General features: G+C 36.1%; 1 protein-coding gene and 1 pseudogene across 2 annotated transcripts; both read left to right on the forward strand.

Moving 5' to 3' along the window:
• The first annotated feature begins 547 nt into the window (after nt 1-547).
• On the forward strand, nt 548-5175 carry LOC106322936 (annotated as a pseudogene).
• A 4861-nt stretch (nt 5176-10036) lies between these two features.
• On the forward strand, nt 10037-11842 carry LOC106327622 (coiled-coil domain-containing protein 25-like). Of its 2 annotated transcripts, none has more exons than XM_013765822.1 (6): nt 10037-10281; nt 10716-10852; nt 11016-11119; nt 11202-11289; nt 11415-11476; nt 11575-11842. In XM_013765822.1, the coding sequence occupies exons 2-6, from the start codon at nt 10741-10743 to the stop codon at nt 11725-11727; spliced, it is 519 nt and encodes a 172-aa protein (XP_013621276.1). In that variant the 5' UTR covers nt 10037-10281; nt 10716-10740; the 3' UTR covers nt 11728-11842. The 2 variants fall into 2 exon arrangements, with proteins under 2 accessions (XP_013621276.1, XP_013621275.1); XM_013765821.1 differs by having other exon boundaries at nt 10725-10852.
• The last annotated feature ends 2328 nt before the right edge of the window (nt 11843-14170 follow it).

Below are 14170 nucleotides of genomic sequence, written 5' to 3' on the forward strand. Positions count from 1 at the left end.
GCTCCTACTGATAGTTATGTTCCTCCATACAAGGATCCATGGAGGTTTTGGTGATACTTACATCTACCACTGACTCTTTTAAAATGTGTCTGGGTAGCATCAAAATTTTACAAATGGAAAAAGACATAACTGAAGGGGAGCCACAAAACCGGCTTCTTATACCCTCCTATGTAATTAAGATCTGATCATATCTGAAAAACGAACCATAACAGTAACCATTTCCCTGCCCCCAATGGCAATCACCCCACCAAAACCATGAAAGATGAAACCCAAATGCGTCTTTTATTTAGGCAGTAGAAGCACAAGCAATATACAAAAGAGAAATTGGGTGAGATAATTATAAAAAAACAATAATTCACTAAGTAACTAAAATTATACTTTTTTTCTTCTTTTCTCTTCCTATCTCTCTCTATCTTCTTTCTACAAAACTAATCTCTCTTTTTTTCTTAGCTATTTCACAAATAAATAAGCCCTATACAAAAAGTAAAAGTACGAGCAATGTCAAGTCGCATTGGCTTCGTGGTTTTATTTCCATTATATATTAGTATTTTATTAAATCAATATAACGACAAAGCTCTTATAAGTCAAGTCAACTGAGGAAAACTTCAGACAAGTTTCATAGGAAAAATCCCAGAAAAAAACTCATTAAAATGAAAGATCCCTCGCTTCTTAGCTGATTCGTCTCCAAAATATCATTCATTCTCACATTTTTTTTCTCCATCATAAGCATCTCTTCATGGCTTCTTCTCGCAATTGGTTATACGACGTCTTCCCGAGCTTCAGCGGAGAAGATATCCGCCAAACATTCCTCAGCCACTTTCTCAAAGAGCTAGATCGTAAGTTGATCATTGCTTTTAAGGATAACGAGATCGAGAGAAGCCAGTCTCTTGATCCCGAGCTTAAACGAGCGATCAAGGAGTCGAGGATCGCTGTCGTTATCTTTTCCAGAAACTACGCATCTTCAAGCTGGTGCTTGAACGAGCTTCTCGAGATTTTTCAATGCAAAGAAGAACACGGTCAATATGTGATACCAGTTTTCTACGGTTTGGACCCTTCTCACGTTAGGAAACAGAACAGCGACTTCGGAGAGGTCTTTGAGATGACTTGTCAGAATAGAACAGAAGACGAGAAAAATGTGTGGAGGAGAGCTTTAACCGATGTAACTAATATGGTTGGATATCATTCTTCCAACTGGTAAGGACTTTAGCAATTTGATTCAAACTACTTGTTGTTTCTTGCTTGGGTGTTGATCTTTTTTTTTTTTTAAATAACTGTATTGTTTTTTTTTTTGTTGTTGTTGATAAAAAAATTTCTCTATCATTAGGGATAATGAAGCAAAGATGATAGAAGAAATGGCCAATGATATTTTGGTTAAACTGAATTTGACTCCATCAAAGGGTTTTGAGGACTTTATAGGCATCGAAGATCATATAGCAGATATGAGCTCATTGTTGCGTTTGGAATCTGAAGAAGCGAAGATGGTCGGTATATGGGGCTCCTCGGGGATTGGCAAGACCACCATCGCAAGGGCTCTCTATTTAGTCGAATCTTTCGTCATTTCCAAGGTAGTGTCTTCATAGACAGTGCTTTCATATCCAAGTGTAGGAAAAACTATCACAAAGCCAGTCCAGATGACTATAACATGAAGTTGCATTTGCAACGAAATTTCCTGTCTGAGATTTTTGGAACAAGGGACATAAAGATGGATCATATAGGTGCAATGGGAGAGAGGCTAAAGCACCATAAACTTCTTATTGTCATTGATGATTTGGAAGATCAAGTGGTTCTAGATGCTTTGGCTGGTAGAACTCAATGGTTTGGACTTGGGAGCAGAATCATTGCGGTTACAAGAGATAAGCATCTTCTGAGAGCCCATGGGATTAGCTGTATTTACAGGGTTGGTCTCCCATCTGAAAAGCAAGCTCTTCAGATGTTTTGCCGATGTGCTTTCAGGCAAGATTCTCCACCTGATGGTTTCGTGGGACTTGCTTCTGAAGTAGGAAAGCGTGCAGGTAGTCTTCCTTTGGGTCTTAACGTATTGGGTTCGTATTTGAGAGGAAGGAGCAAAGATGATTGGACGGAAATGCTGCCTAGGCTTCGTAATAGGCTTAACGGAAACATTGAGAAAACGTTGAGAGTCAGCTATGATGGGTTAGGTAGCAAAGAAGACAGAGCGTTATTTCGCCACCTCGCATGTCTCTTCAATGGTGCGGAGATCGATCACATCAAACGGGTCTTAGCAGATAGTGATTTGGATATTAACATAGGGCTGAAAAACCTAGTTGATAAATCCCTCATACAAGTAAGAGAGGATACTGTGGAGATGCATTGTTTGTTACAAGAAATGGGTAAAGAAATCATCCGTTCGCAGTCTAAAGAACCCGGGGAACGCGAATTCTTGTGGGATTCTAAGGATATTTGCGATGTACTTGAGGATAACACGGTAAGTGCTCTTTGATCATTCACACTATATGATTTAAAGCGTGTCATCTAAGTAAGGGTGTTTTATCGTCATTTTTTTTTATATTGTTCAGGGTACTAAAAAAGTGTTAGGTATATCGTTGGATATGTCTGGGATTGATGAGTTGCACATACATAAGGGAGCCTTTAAAAAGATGCGTAATCTCTTTTTTTCTGAAGATTAAAAGGAAACCATATAAAGAAATCAGCTGGCATATACACAAAGGCTTCGACTATCTGCCCCCTAAGCTCAAAGTAGTAAGTTGGATAGGATACCCGTTAAAATGTTTGCCTTTGTAACTTTCGTCCGCAACATCTAGTAAAGCTCAAAATGCAAAGTAGCAAGCTCAAGAAGTTGTGGGAAGGAGTTCATGTGAGTTTTGAGAAAAAATCGTACTCTGTTTAGATGGAAGTCTTTTCTGTTGATGTATAACATATTTTTTCATTTTCTCTCGTCTTTGTTTATCTGTTTAGCCCCTCCCATGCCTAAAGCGTATGGATTTGTCGGGATCGGAGAACCTGAAAAAAATCCCAGATCTCTCATTGGCCAACAATCTTGAGAAATTGTTGCTTGGAGGGTGCTCGAGTTTGGTGAGAATTACTTCCTCTATTGGGCATCTGCATAGACTGTTGGTGTTGGACATGAGTAGGTGTACAGAGCTTGAGGCCCTTCCATCAGGAATCAACCTTAAATCTCTTGATACACTCGATCTCAGTGGATGCACAAGGCTAAAAAAGTTTCCTGATATCTCAAGTAACATTTCAAGACTTGATCTAAGCCGGACAATAATTGAAGAATTCCCTTTTAAGCTGCATCTAGAGAAACTCAAAACTCTTAAGATGAAAGAAATCAAGAGTCAGAAACTATGGGAAGGAGCACAGGTAATGGTATCTCCAATGTCATAACAAAATAAATTGAGAAATTCTTTAAGATAGTCATTTTTTGTTTATTTTCACAAAAATAACTTTCGATGAAGAAAATGATCAAAATAATTTTTATTAAAAGATAAAAGCATATTTTTAACCTGAGGTTAATTAATCTAAACTTAGGGTTTAGAGTTAATAGATAAGTTTTTGGGATAGGATTTTAAATTTTTAAAATAAAAAATAAATATTAAAAATTTCAAAATAAAAAATAGTTATTTTGATCATTTTCTTTTTGAAGGCTATTTTTGTGACAAAAACTTAAAAAATTATTTGAAATAATTGCCCAGATAAATATCTTCAAACCAACACTTTGGACTTGTTTTGTTTTGTTTTGTTCAGCCGCTTACATGCCTAACAACGTTAGATTTGTCGGGATCTGAAAAGCTTCAAGAAGTTCCAAATCTTTCGTTGGCAATTAATATGGAGTGGATGAATCTCGGAGGTTGCTCAAGCTTGGTGGAGCTTCCTTCTTCCTCTATTCAGAATCTTAAAAAGATAACTTATTTGAGCATGGAGGATTGCACAAAGCTGGAGACTCTTCCAACTGATGTCCACCTTGAATATCTTGACGGCCTCAATCTCGGAGGATGCTCAAGGCTGAGGATGTTTCCTAGGATCTCAGCTACACTTCTCATTCTAAATCAAACAGCGATTGAAGAAGTTCTCGGGTGGATCAAGACCTTCTCTAGGCTCAGATGCTTACGTATGAAGGAATGCAAGAATTTAAAATACAAACCCTGCTTTCATGGGATGCAACATCTTAAAGAGGTTGACTTTTCAGGATGCGGGGATATCCAGACCATGTATTCCAGATGGTTTCAGATCCGTCATTTTGGGTTTCCCCTTTTAAAGTTTGAGGCCTTCGATGTCGACTCACCGCTAGAAAGTGTTCGTGATATGTTACATCGTATGTCAAGCAGTCTTGCAATTGAAGAAATCCCCTATAACCAGCGTTTAGAGAATCTCAATACCCTTTGAGCTAAAGCAATCAGTCATGCAGTGTTACAAGAAGTGAAGCAGCTAATGATATTGTTATTCAAGGTATACACGTGTATACCCTTAAGTATCTATTTTATCTATAATAATAAAACAGAGTTTTCTCTCACCTTAGCCCTACACGTCCCTCTTTAGGGTGGACATTTATTGACATGTGTCGGAACCTAAGGATGTCTACGTTTTTTGGTTTACACGGGCCGTCAAAATCAGTTCTGAACTGTTATTTATTTGTCACTTTAAGCCCAAATTAGAGCCCAGACATAGAAGTGCATTAGGGTTTTCTCTATCTTCTTCTGGCGGCTCATTGTCGACGAAGAAAACACAGAGAAGCTTGAATCGACGTCCCGATATACATAAATGTCTCCATCATCCATAACTCTGTTCTTAACTCCACCTCCCCCTTTTAATCCACTCAATATATCTCTTTGTATCCCACCGTAACCGGCTTCATCTTCATCGATGAGAATGTAAGCACATCGTCTCTTTCTAAACCCTCTTAACAGTTTCATTTTGTCCAAATCTCTTATATTTTATCTTGATCACTCAATCAGTCTACGGTGGTGCACGGATCTGTTTCTGCCCTTCGCCAACTTAGGTTTAGACAAGGTATGACCAAAAGCTCTGTCTACACACTAAGCGATCATGTAGCTGGTAAGTTAATTTGTTTGGTTCACGTTAACTTATATACATTCCAATGTGTTTTGGCAGGGAAGCTATATTTAAATGGCACATCTGCGAAACGTATTTACTTTGACTCTGAGACTCTTGTAGGAAAATATACGTTTGACAGGCAAGCCTCCTTACTCTAATTAGATAATGCTACTTTGACTATTTTAGATATTGTGTCGTCATCAGCCTTTACATGTTATTTATCCTCGCAGATTGCCAGGTGGTGGGACAGACCAGTCAGCGTCTTCATCAAAGGTGGTTCACGCACAGTAGATTGAACCCATGACCGTATCTGAGCTTAACCAATTTTTATCACAGCTGATCTTCAGGTTAGTTTTTGATATGTTTATAATTTTAACCCCTTCATAGACTGCACTTCAGCTTGGACATGAAGCAGTAGCATCTGGTGAAGTCGATGTGGAAGAGACTGCCCGTAAGAAAGCACGTGTGGAATGAGTGCTAGCTTGGAACCCAAACAACGACGATTAGTCTTAGTCATTTTCTGTTTTCCCACGACTTTCAGTTTCGCTTATGTCGCTTTCCTTTTTTAAAAATTTAGAAAAAAACAATGGGTCGTGGTTGTTGTTTCTTCTGTTTTTCTGCGTCTTTTAGTATCGGTTATGTCGCTTTTTTTTTCTTTGATTAAAAAAACTATGGGTCGTGGTTGTTATTTCTATTTTCTCTGCGTCTTTCATTTTCGGTTATGTCGTTTTTCTTCTTTTTTTAATTTAAAAAAAAATTATGTCGCGGTTGATGTAACTTCTTTCGGGGCAAATCTCCAAAATATCATCTTTCTAAGTTTATGTCACAAAAATAATTTTCAAAAACTAAAATGACCAAAATAGGAATTTATCTTTTGAAAAATTTAATTTTTTTTTATTTTTCAAAATTTGAAATCTTATCCCAAAACTCCGTTCTCCAACTCTAAACCCTAAAACCTAAACTCTAAACCCTAAACTCTAAATCCTAAACTCTAAAACCTAAACCCTAAATCTTAAACCTCACCCCTTAACTCTAAAACCTAAACCCATCCCTAAACTCTAAACCCTTAACTCTAAACCCTAAATCATAAACTCCACTCCTTAACTCTAAACCCTAATGTTTAAATTAATTTACCATTGGAGTATAAGTGTATATTTATCTCTTTTGATAAAACATTAAGTGCTATTTTGGTCATTTTTATTTTTAGATGCTATATTTGTAACAAAAACTTTTTTAGTGTTATTCTAGTCATTTTCTCCTTCTTTTATCGATGCCAATCTTTTCACAATAACACCACAACATGTGTTTTGTTTAAATATTACGTAGTCATGCAGCGTTTAAATTATGTTACGTTTCAACAAGCCAACGCTTGCAAGGCTTATAAAACATAGTATGTGTTTTAAAATTCAGCAAAATTTAGACTCAAAGTTTGATATCAGAGGCATATATATTAACCAATTTATCACATTTATTAATGTACTATTACGTTAGATTGCATGGTCACAATAAATCTATTTAAAAAGTGACGTTCACAATCAATCTATTTTAAAAGTGACTTCAAATTGGGTGTTAAATTTTTCTCTCTTCCCTCCTAGATCAGAGGAAAAAAAATTGTTAGTAATGGTAACATCCAAGTTAACCCGAAGATGATTACATGTAATAACCTTGACCAGCGACTTTCCACTGCATCTTATAAGACCTAATGACATTTACTTTAGGTCAAGAACATTTGATAATATGTGAGATTTCACATACTTATTATTTAGTTTTTCTCCTGCTACTACTAGCTTATTATCAACCAACACGAGTCTGATTAATATAAATATTTACATCATGCTAAAATAAATCAAGAGTACGTATCTTTGTGGTTTACTGCTGCTCTGAGAGGGAAAAAAATTGCTTGACACACTTGACTGGGAACACACACTATCTACATCCGTTGTTGCTGGAAAAATATTTAAAAAAACACTCAGTGATTACAGTGTTCATCTGGAGGACGACTACTTAATCAACATGGCCAAACTCAAACCCCCACGAAGTTTCGACCTCCAAAACAAAAATCATGTATACAAGAATTGCTACTAATTTTTAAGATAGAAGAAATTTGTCCAATACATATATAGTTCATAGATAGAATAAAATGTTATTGTTCTTTTTCTTCCTTTTGTGGTTTTTTTAAAATAAATTATTTTTTACCTATACCTATTTAAAATGATTACTACTCTCCTATGAATAAAATTCCTACCTTCAAATTTCCTTAGAATGAAAAACACTAAAATACAACAACATCTATTACTCTAAACATACGAACCCCTAAACAAACACATTCATTATACTAATTTCCCTCCCGACCATAGACATTTCAACAGTTAAATGTACAACCATATTTATTATGAAGAAGCAATCAACTACACTAAACTACAGACACTACTAACTACTACAAACAAGAACCCAACAGTTTGAACTCCTTATCAAATAAAACTTTCCAAACCTCCAAACCCGGCGCGCAGCGCCGGAATACCCCTAGTACTATTAAACAGAAGCATTAAAAGTGTTTAAAAAAAACAGAAGCATTGAAAAATCGACTTAGAAAAAGTATCGTTACATTTATTTATTTATTTTAATTTCTCTAAACAATAAATTCGTAATTAGTATTAAATATTATTTCATTTTTATTCATAGAATAAGAAATAACATTTCTATAATATTTATACATACATAATTCGTATTCATAACTAAATTACTACATCATTTAGTAAATAAAAATTAACTTAATCCATTTATTAACTATTTATAAAATATAAAATTAAAATAATTACATATACAGAATTACATATTATTCATGAATTTTACAACATAGTTCAACTTATTACAACAAAATATTAAAGTAAGATATTTAAATTAATAAAGCATTTTATATTTTAATATACATATTAAAAATAAACTATTAAAATATAATTAAATATATTTATCAAATATGAGACGAGTTGAATGGCACATAGTTAATTTATATTATAATAAAATAAACTTTAAAAAATAAAAAAAGTTAAAAATAAATTCATATTGTAATTTAAATATCTAAAATATAAGTAAATTAATACGAGGCGGTATATAAATGAATTATCGTATTTTCATAAAATATTTATATAAAAATTAATTTAATTATTCATATTTTTAAAAACAAATGTTATTATAAATTATATGTGTATAAAATATTGAATTTTCAGAAATAAGTTTTTTGTTAAAAATTAAGTCTGCTCTTTGAACATGCGAATCAAATTCTAAAAGTATCTTAAAAAGTAGCCTAGGCTAATTATTTAAGAAGATTTGCGTGAAGGATGTTGTGTATGATAGTTGCTAATTATTTTTGATATAGTGTTTAGTTTTATGATCGATTGTAAGACTGATTAGTGATTCGGCTTTTTGGTTATTAGAGATGCAAGAGGTAACCGCATCAGCATGTTCCACAAAATAATAACATGTAGGATCTGATTTGGGTCAAACCCAATGAAATATTGGTTTTGACCTTCAAAATTTTTGTAAACTTTTTATATAAGAATAAGTTTCCAAATTATGAAAAAAAAATTAAGGAAAAAAGAAACAGAAACAAAGAGTAAAAATTAATTATATGTTCCCCAGCAAATTTTGATGTGAATAACTTAACAAACATCAGGTGCTTACCGTGTCAACGTTGGTGATGGCAAGACATAGTACGATAGCAAAATTCTTCTGTCGCAATGTCTTATGAGAGCTCTTCTAAAGTTCTAATGTACAATTAGTATGTTCAAGTCTGAAACAAAGGGAAGTATAACATGTAACTTCAGCTCTTTTAGAAGATGAGACGTCCATCGAATTGTTTCTTGTAGATAAAAGTTGAAAATACTCAAGTTAACTATGAGTACAAAGATTCACGTTTAATGAGTGTTGTTTGACATTTGTACAACGATTTCATGCTCAGTTGGTTGGGCTTAAAACATTTATAGCTTCAAGATTTCGCAGAAGTTTGTTTAGGGATACTGGGCTCTTACTATATGAGCCATGGGCCATAAATAAAATAAAAAAAAATGCACTAAGCGTGAAACGAAGATGCGACCTTCAGATCTTCAGACTGACGCTCTCCCAACTGACCTATCCCAGCAAGTTGTTCCATTGAATATTTTAATTATATTATAGTCTATTTATGTACTAGGTTAAGTTTTACTAAAACAAAATCTTAGCGTGTCATTAATTAAAAATCATAACCTAAGAAATGATGATACACTGTCTTGTTGTTCTTTGCTATATAAGTCTCATTCCAATCAAAGATAATCTGGAGAAGTGTGGTTTAGGGTTCTTTAGTGTGTGAGTCAGTAGTTTCTTACTTCTTAGCTGAGCCATGTGCAACAATATCTCGTACCTTTGTCACACTGCTAGTCATAATCCATAGTGGCGTTGTTTTAAAGAATCCATGGATCTAATTTTGGAACTCCCTTATATTCTCCTCCGGTCTCTTCTCTCCATTTTTCTTCTTCTTACTCTTATCGCATTTGGTGAATACCGTAGTCATTCGAACCTGAGGTTATAAATTAACAATAACTCATCACACAGAGACAAAGACAAGACATTACCATACGCTTCTTCTTCCTCAATTCGCCACTACCTTTTTTTATCACAAATTGAACAACTTAGCTTAACTTTCTACTGTACAGTTTCAAATTTTATAACTACATATCTAACTGGTTGGATTTTATAATGGAATTGAGTGAATATTGAAGATTTTTTTAATTAAAACATGAAAATTCAAATCCCCAACAAAATATAAAATATTTATAAAATCTACATAAACAAATATCAATTGTCGAGTTTCAGGGTTGTTTATAACTCTTAGTAATATCGTAGGTCTTATGCGTAAGATCTGTAGAATATAAGGGTTATTTTATAAATATTGTTTTTAGTAAGATGAGAGGAAAAAAAAAAAAGGAGTCAGCGGTTTTGCGTTTTCTTTACAAGTGTTCTCTCTCTTTTTTATATTCTCTCGAGTGGTTACTGTTTCTTCATTGTCCAAAACTCGTAGGGAAGAGAGGCAGGTGCGAGAGAGAGAGGGGGAAACCCTATATTCGATCTGCTCCGTTCGTTTTCTCGAATCGAAGGCGATATGGTGTTCTACTTCAAGGCCCGACCAGATGCTGGAGACTACACCATCTTCATGGGGCTTGATAAGTTCGAGAACGAGGAGCTCATCAAGTACGGCTTCCCCGAAGACGTCTGGTGAGCTAGAAAGATAATATTCCCTTTTTTTTTATTCCGGTCATCCATCGGATTGCCTAACCGTGAAATTGAGTTGGTTTGATCGAATTTGCCGAGTTTGTTTGCTTCATACGTTTTGTGGATTGGTTTATACGGTGAAAATATAACATGTTGGTGTAGGTTTGATTTTGATTGCTATAGGGTTGTTGTTTGTATGTAGAGGTTGCTAAGCAATCTGTGTTCCAAGGCACCCCACTATTCTCCTATCATGACCACGCTGATATGGGCCATTTGAATAACCGGAGAGGCAGCCGGCTGTGCTTTTCCTTGAGAATTAGTCTAGGTCTTTTCATAGATCCGGAATATCCCATGTTGATCAAAAGAAAACATGCTGTTGAGTATGATTTAACTTATGAATACATTATGTCTACCGTCTGGTCATTGGTGATTATCAGCTGATGCAGGTTTCACGTTGATAAAATGTCGTCGGCTCATGTCTACTTGAGGCTTCATAGAGGCCAGGGGTTTGATGACATTAGCGAAGGTGTGCTTGAGGACTGTGCTCAGCTTGTTAAGGCTAACTCCATTCAAGGTAAAGTCTGAAGCCCTTTTCGTGAAGTTAACATTTACAATAACCAACTAGTCTTGGAGTATCAGTTTTTTTTTTCCATTTCTCAGTTTCGTTTTAGAAGGAGGGCACATGTAGGCTATATACTGATTTTTTACCGAATGGTGTGAGTGGTATTATGTGCCAGGGAACAAGGTGAACAACGTTGATGTTGTGTACACTCCCTGGTCCAACTTGAAGAAAACCGCCTCCATGGATGCTGGTCAAGTTGGTTTCCACAATTCCAAGATGGTAAGCTCTCTCTTCATCTCTTCAAAAATTGAAAAAATGATCAAGCAATGATGAATTTGACTGATGATGGGTTTCATGTAAGGTCCGGACCATCAGAGTGGAGAAGCGAGTCAATGAAATAGTTAACAGATTGAACAAAACTAAAGTTGAGAGAACACCTGATTTCAGAGGTAAGTCTACAATTTGAATTGCATATGAGAAACGGATAATTGATTAGCTTTACCACTAGTGGGTCTGACCTTTTGTTAAGATGTATTAAATTAGAATGGTTGTTCGTAATTGTTTGTTTATGAAGCGGAGAGAGAAGCAGTGAATGCTGCAGAAAGAGCTGAGAGGAAGCATCATCTGAGGGAGAAGGTCAGTTTCTTCTGTCTCGGTCTTGGTCCTTGTCATCTTCTTAACCTGTGGGAAGTCTCTTATTGACAATCCTCATTGTTAATGGGAGTATTGTGCAGAAGAAACATGAAGAGATAGAGAGGCTTGAGAAGGAGAGGCAAGCCGATATGAGGAGTTACAAGGGACTAATGGTAACTGACAAAATGACATCTAACAAAGACATTGCTTCAAGCAACAAATCGCTTCAGGAACTCGAAGACGATTTCATGTAAACGTGAAGGCTTATCATGTTGTATCAGCCTTGGATGATGATAATGATGATCGGTTTCAACTTTTGTTTCTACCTAAAACCTTAACTTGGTTCTTATACGAACTCTCTTTCGTCCATTTGAATGTTTCAGAGGATTGAATGCGAGTTGTGAGAAAAACAGAGAGCATATATATATAGTAGAAGAGGTACAAGACTCTTGCGTACTTTATTAATCAATGGGATTATAAAATAACAAATAATAGTAACGACATTTATCTAGTTACTGCCTGAAATGCTGAAAAAAAAACAAAATAGAGATTATTTATTAGGACCGGTGTTTCAGACGTGTTTGGTAACAGCGGCGTGAATAGAGTCTCATGGTTCTCACAGTGCTCCTTAGCTCCCTAGAACCCGCCATCATGGAGTCTTACTCCTACTGTGAAACTACCAAGCAGCTGTGGGATACACTCTACAAAGTGTATGGAAATACCTCCAACCTTACAAGGGTCTTTGAAGTAAAAAGAGCTATCAATACCCTCAACCAAGGAGATATGGAGTTCCAGCCTCACTTTGGCAAGTTCCGGTCTCTTTGGGCAGAGATGGAACTACTCAGACCACATACTACCGACCCCGCCACTCTCTTAACCAGGCGTGAAGAGGACAGAGTGTTTGGACTACTGCTCACGCTTAATCCATCTTATGGGAGCTTAATCAAGCACATCCTGAGAGCTGACAAGTTACCTGACCTGGATGAAGTATGCGCTCAAATTCAGAAGGAAGAAGGCTCTGTGGGCTTATTTGGAGGCAAGGGAGACTTAAACATGGCACATCAAGCTGAACGAGCCGTGTCAAACAAGGCAGCTTACAAGCTAGATGAGAAGAAAAACTTGACATGCGATCACTGCAAGAAGAAGGGCCACATGAAGGACAAATGCTGGATACTACATCCGCACCTCAAGCCCAACAAATTTAGGGACAACCGCCCTCAATACCAAGATGCAAGAGCCAACTTCTCAACTGATGGTGCTGAGCCAACAACACCAATCACCATGGGTATAAGCAACCTAGGTGTGGGAAGAGCTACTGCCTCCACATCAGGCTATGCCACGCCAAGAGCCAATCTAGATGAGACCATCAAGAAGTCTGACTTAACCGCTCTCATCAAGGCTCTCAAGGAATCTGGTATATCTAAAACTCTTGGTATCTCCCTTAATACTTCTCACAATGCAAATGGTTCTATGAATAATTTTAAATCGGCTAAGCCCTTAGTTATAGACTCTGGTGCTTCTCATCACATGATAAGTGATTTAGAACTGATTAAGAACATAGAACCGGCTTTAGGAAATGTGATGATAGCAAATGGAGATAAAATTCCAATAAAAGGTGTAGGTGAACTTAGATTGTTTGATAAAGAATCTAAAGCTTTCTATATGCCTACATTTGCCTCAAACCTACTGTCTGTTAAAAAAGTAACTAATGATCTCAATTGTCAAGTTACTTTCACGCCTAACAATGTATACTTTCAGGATATTGATTCTAGTAAGTTGCTTGGCAAAGGTGTTACCAAGGGAGACTTGTACTTACTTGAGGACACAAGACCTGTATCTCAATTATCGTGTGTGTTTCATTCTGTTTCTGAATTCCCTAAAGATGAAATCTGGCATGCTAGACTAGGACATCCCCATTCTCGTGCCTTGAACATCCTGTTGCCTAGTATTTCTTTTAAAAATGAGTGTGAAGCGTGTATATTAGGAAAACATTGCAGAACTGTGTTTCCTAAATCCAATACCCAATATGAAAACTGCTTTGATTTGATTCACTCTGATGTGTGGACTGCTCCATGTGTATCTAGAGAACAACATAAATATTTTGTGACATTCATTGATGAAAAGTCTAAATACACATGGATCACTTTGTTGCAATCTAAGGATAGGGTGCTAGAAGCATTTAAAAATTTTCAGAACTATATTACTAACCATTTCAATGTTAAGATTAAAATTCTTAGATCAGATAATGGTGGTGAATATACTAGCACAGCCTTCAAACAACATCTAGCCTCACATGGAATCATTCAACAAACCAGCTGTCCTTACACACCCCAACAAAATGGTGTGGCTGAAAGAAAGAATAGACACTTGATGGAAGTGGCAAGGAGTATGATGTTCCATACAAATGTACCCAAGCGGTTTTGGGGGGATGCAGTAGTCACAGCCACCTACCTAATCAACCGCACACCTACAAGAGTCCTCTTTGATGCCACCCCATATGAGGTACTAAACAAATCTAGACCATCAATTGATCATTTGCGTGTGTTTGGGTGTGTGTGCTTTGTTTTGATTCCAGGAGAACTAAGAAACAAACTGGAGGCAAAGAGCACAAAGGCAATGTTCATTGGATACTCTACGCACCAAAAGGGGTACAAATGCTATGTACCAGAGACAAGGAGAGTCCTAGTATCCAGAGAT

Source organism: Brassica oleracea, chromosome C2 (genome assembly GCF_000695525.1).
Source record: "Brassica oleracea var. oleracea cultivar TO1000 chromosome C2, BOL, whole genome shotgun sequence".
Lineage (NCBI taxonomy): Eukaryota > Viridiplantae > Streptophyta > Magnoliopsida > Brassicales > Brassicaceae > Brassica > Brassica oleracea.

Excerpts from the sequence above, each read along its gene's own strand:
- LOC106327622 (XM_013765821.1), top strand. The coding sequence starts at position 10,169 with ATGGTGTTCTACTTCAAGGCCCGACCAGATGCTGGAGACTACACCATC. Across the intron at positions 10,853-11,015 it reads TAAGGCTAACTCCATTCAAG|GGAACAAGGTGAACAACGTT; the intron begins GTAAAGTCTGAA and ends ATTATGTGCCAG. Across the intron at positions 11,120-11,201 it reads GTTTCCACAATTCCAAGATG|GTCCGGACCATCAGAGTGGA; the intron begins GTAAGCTCTCTC and ends GTTTCATGTAAG.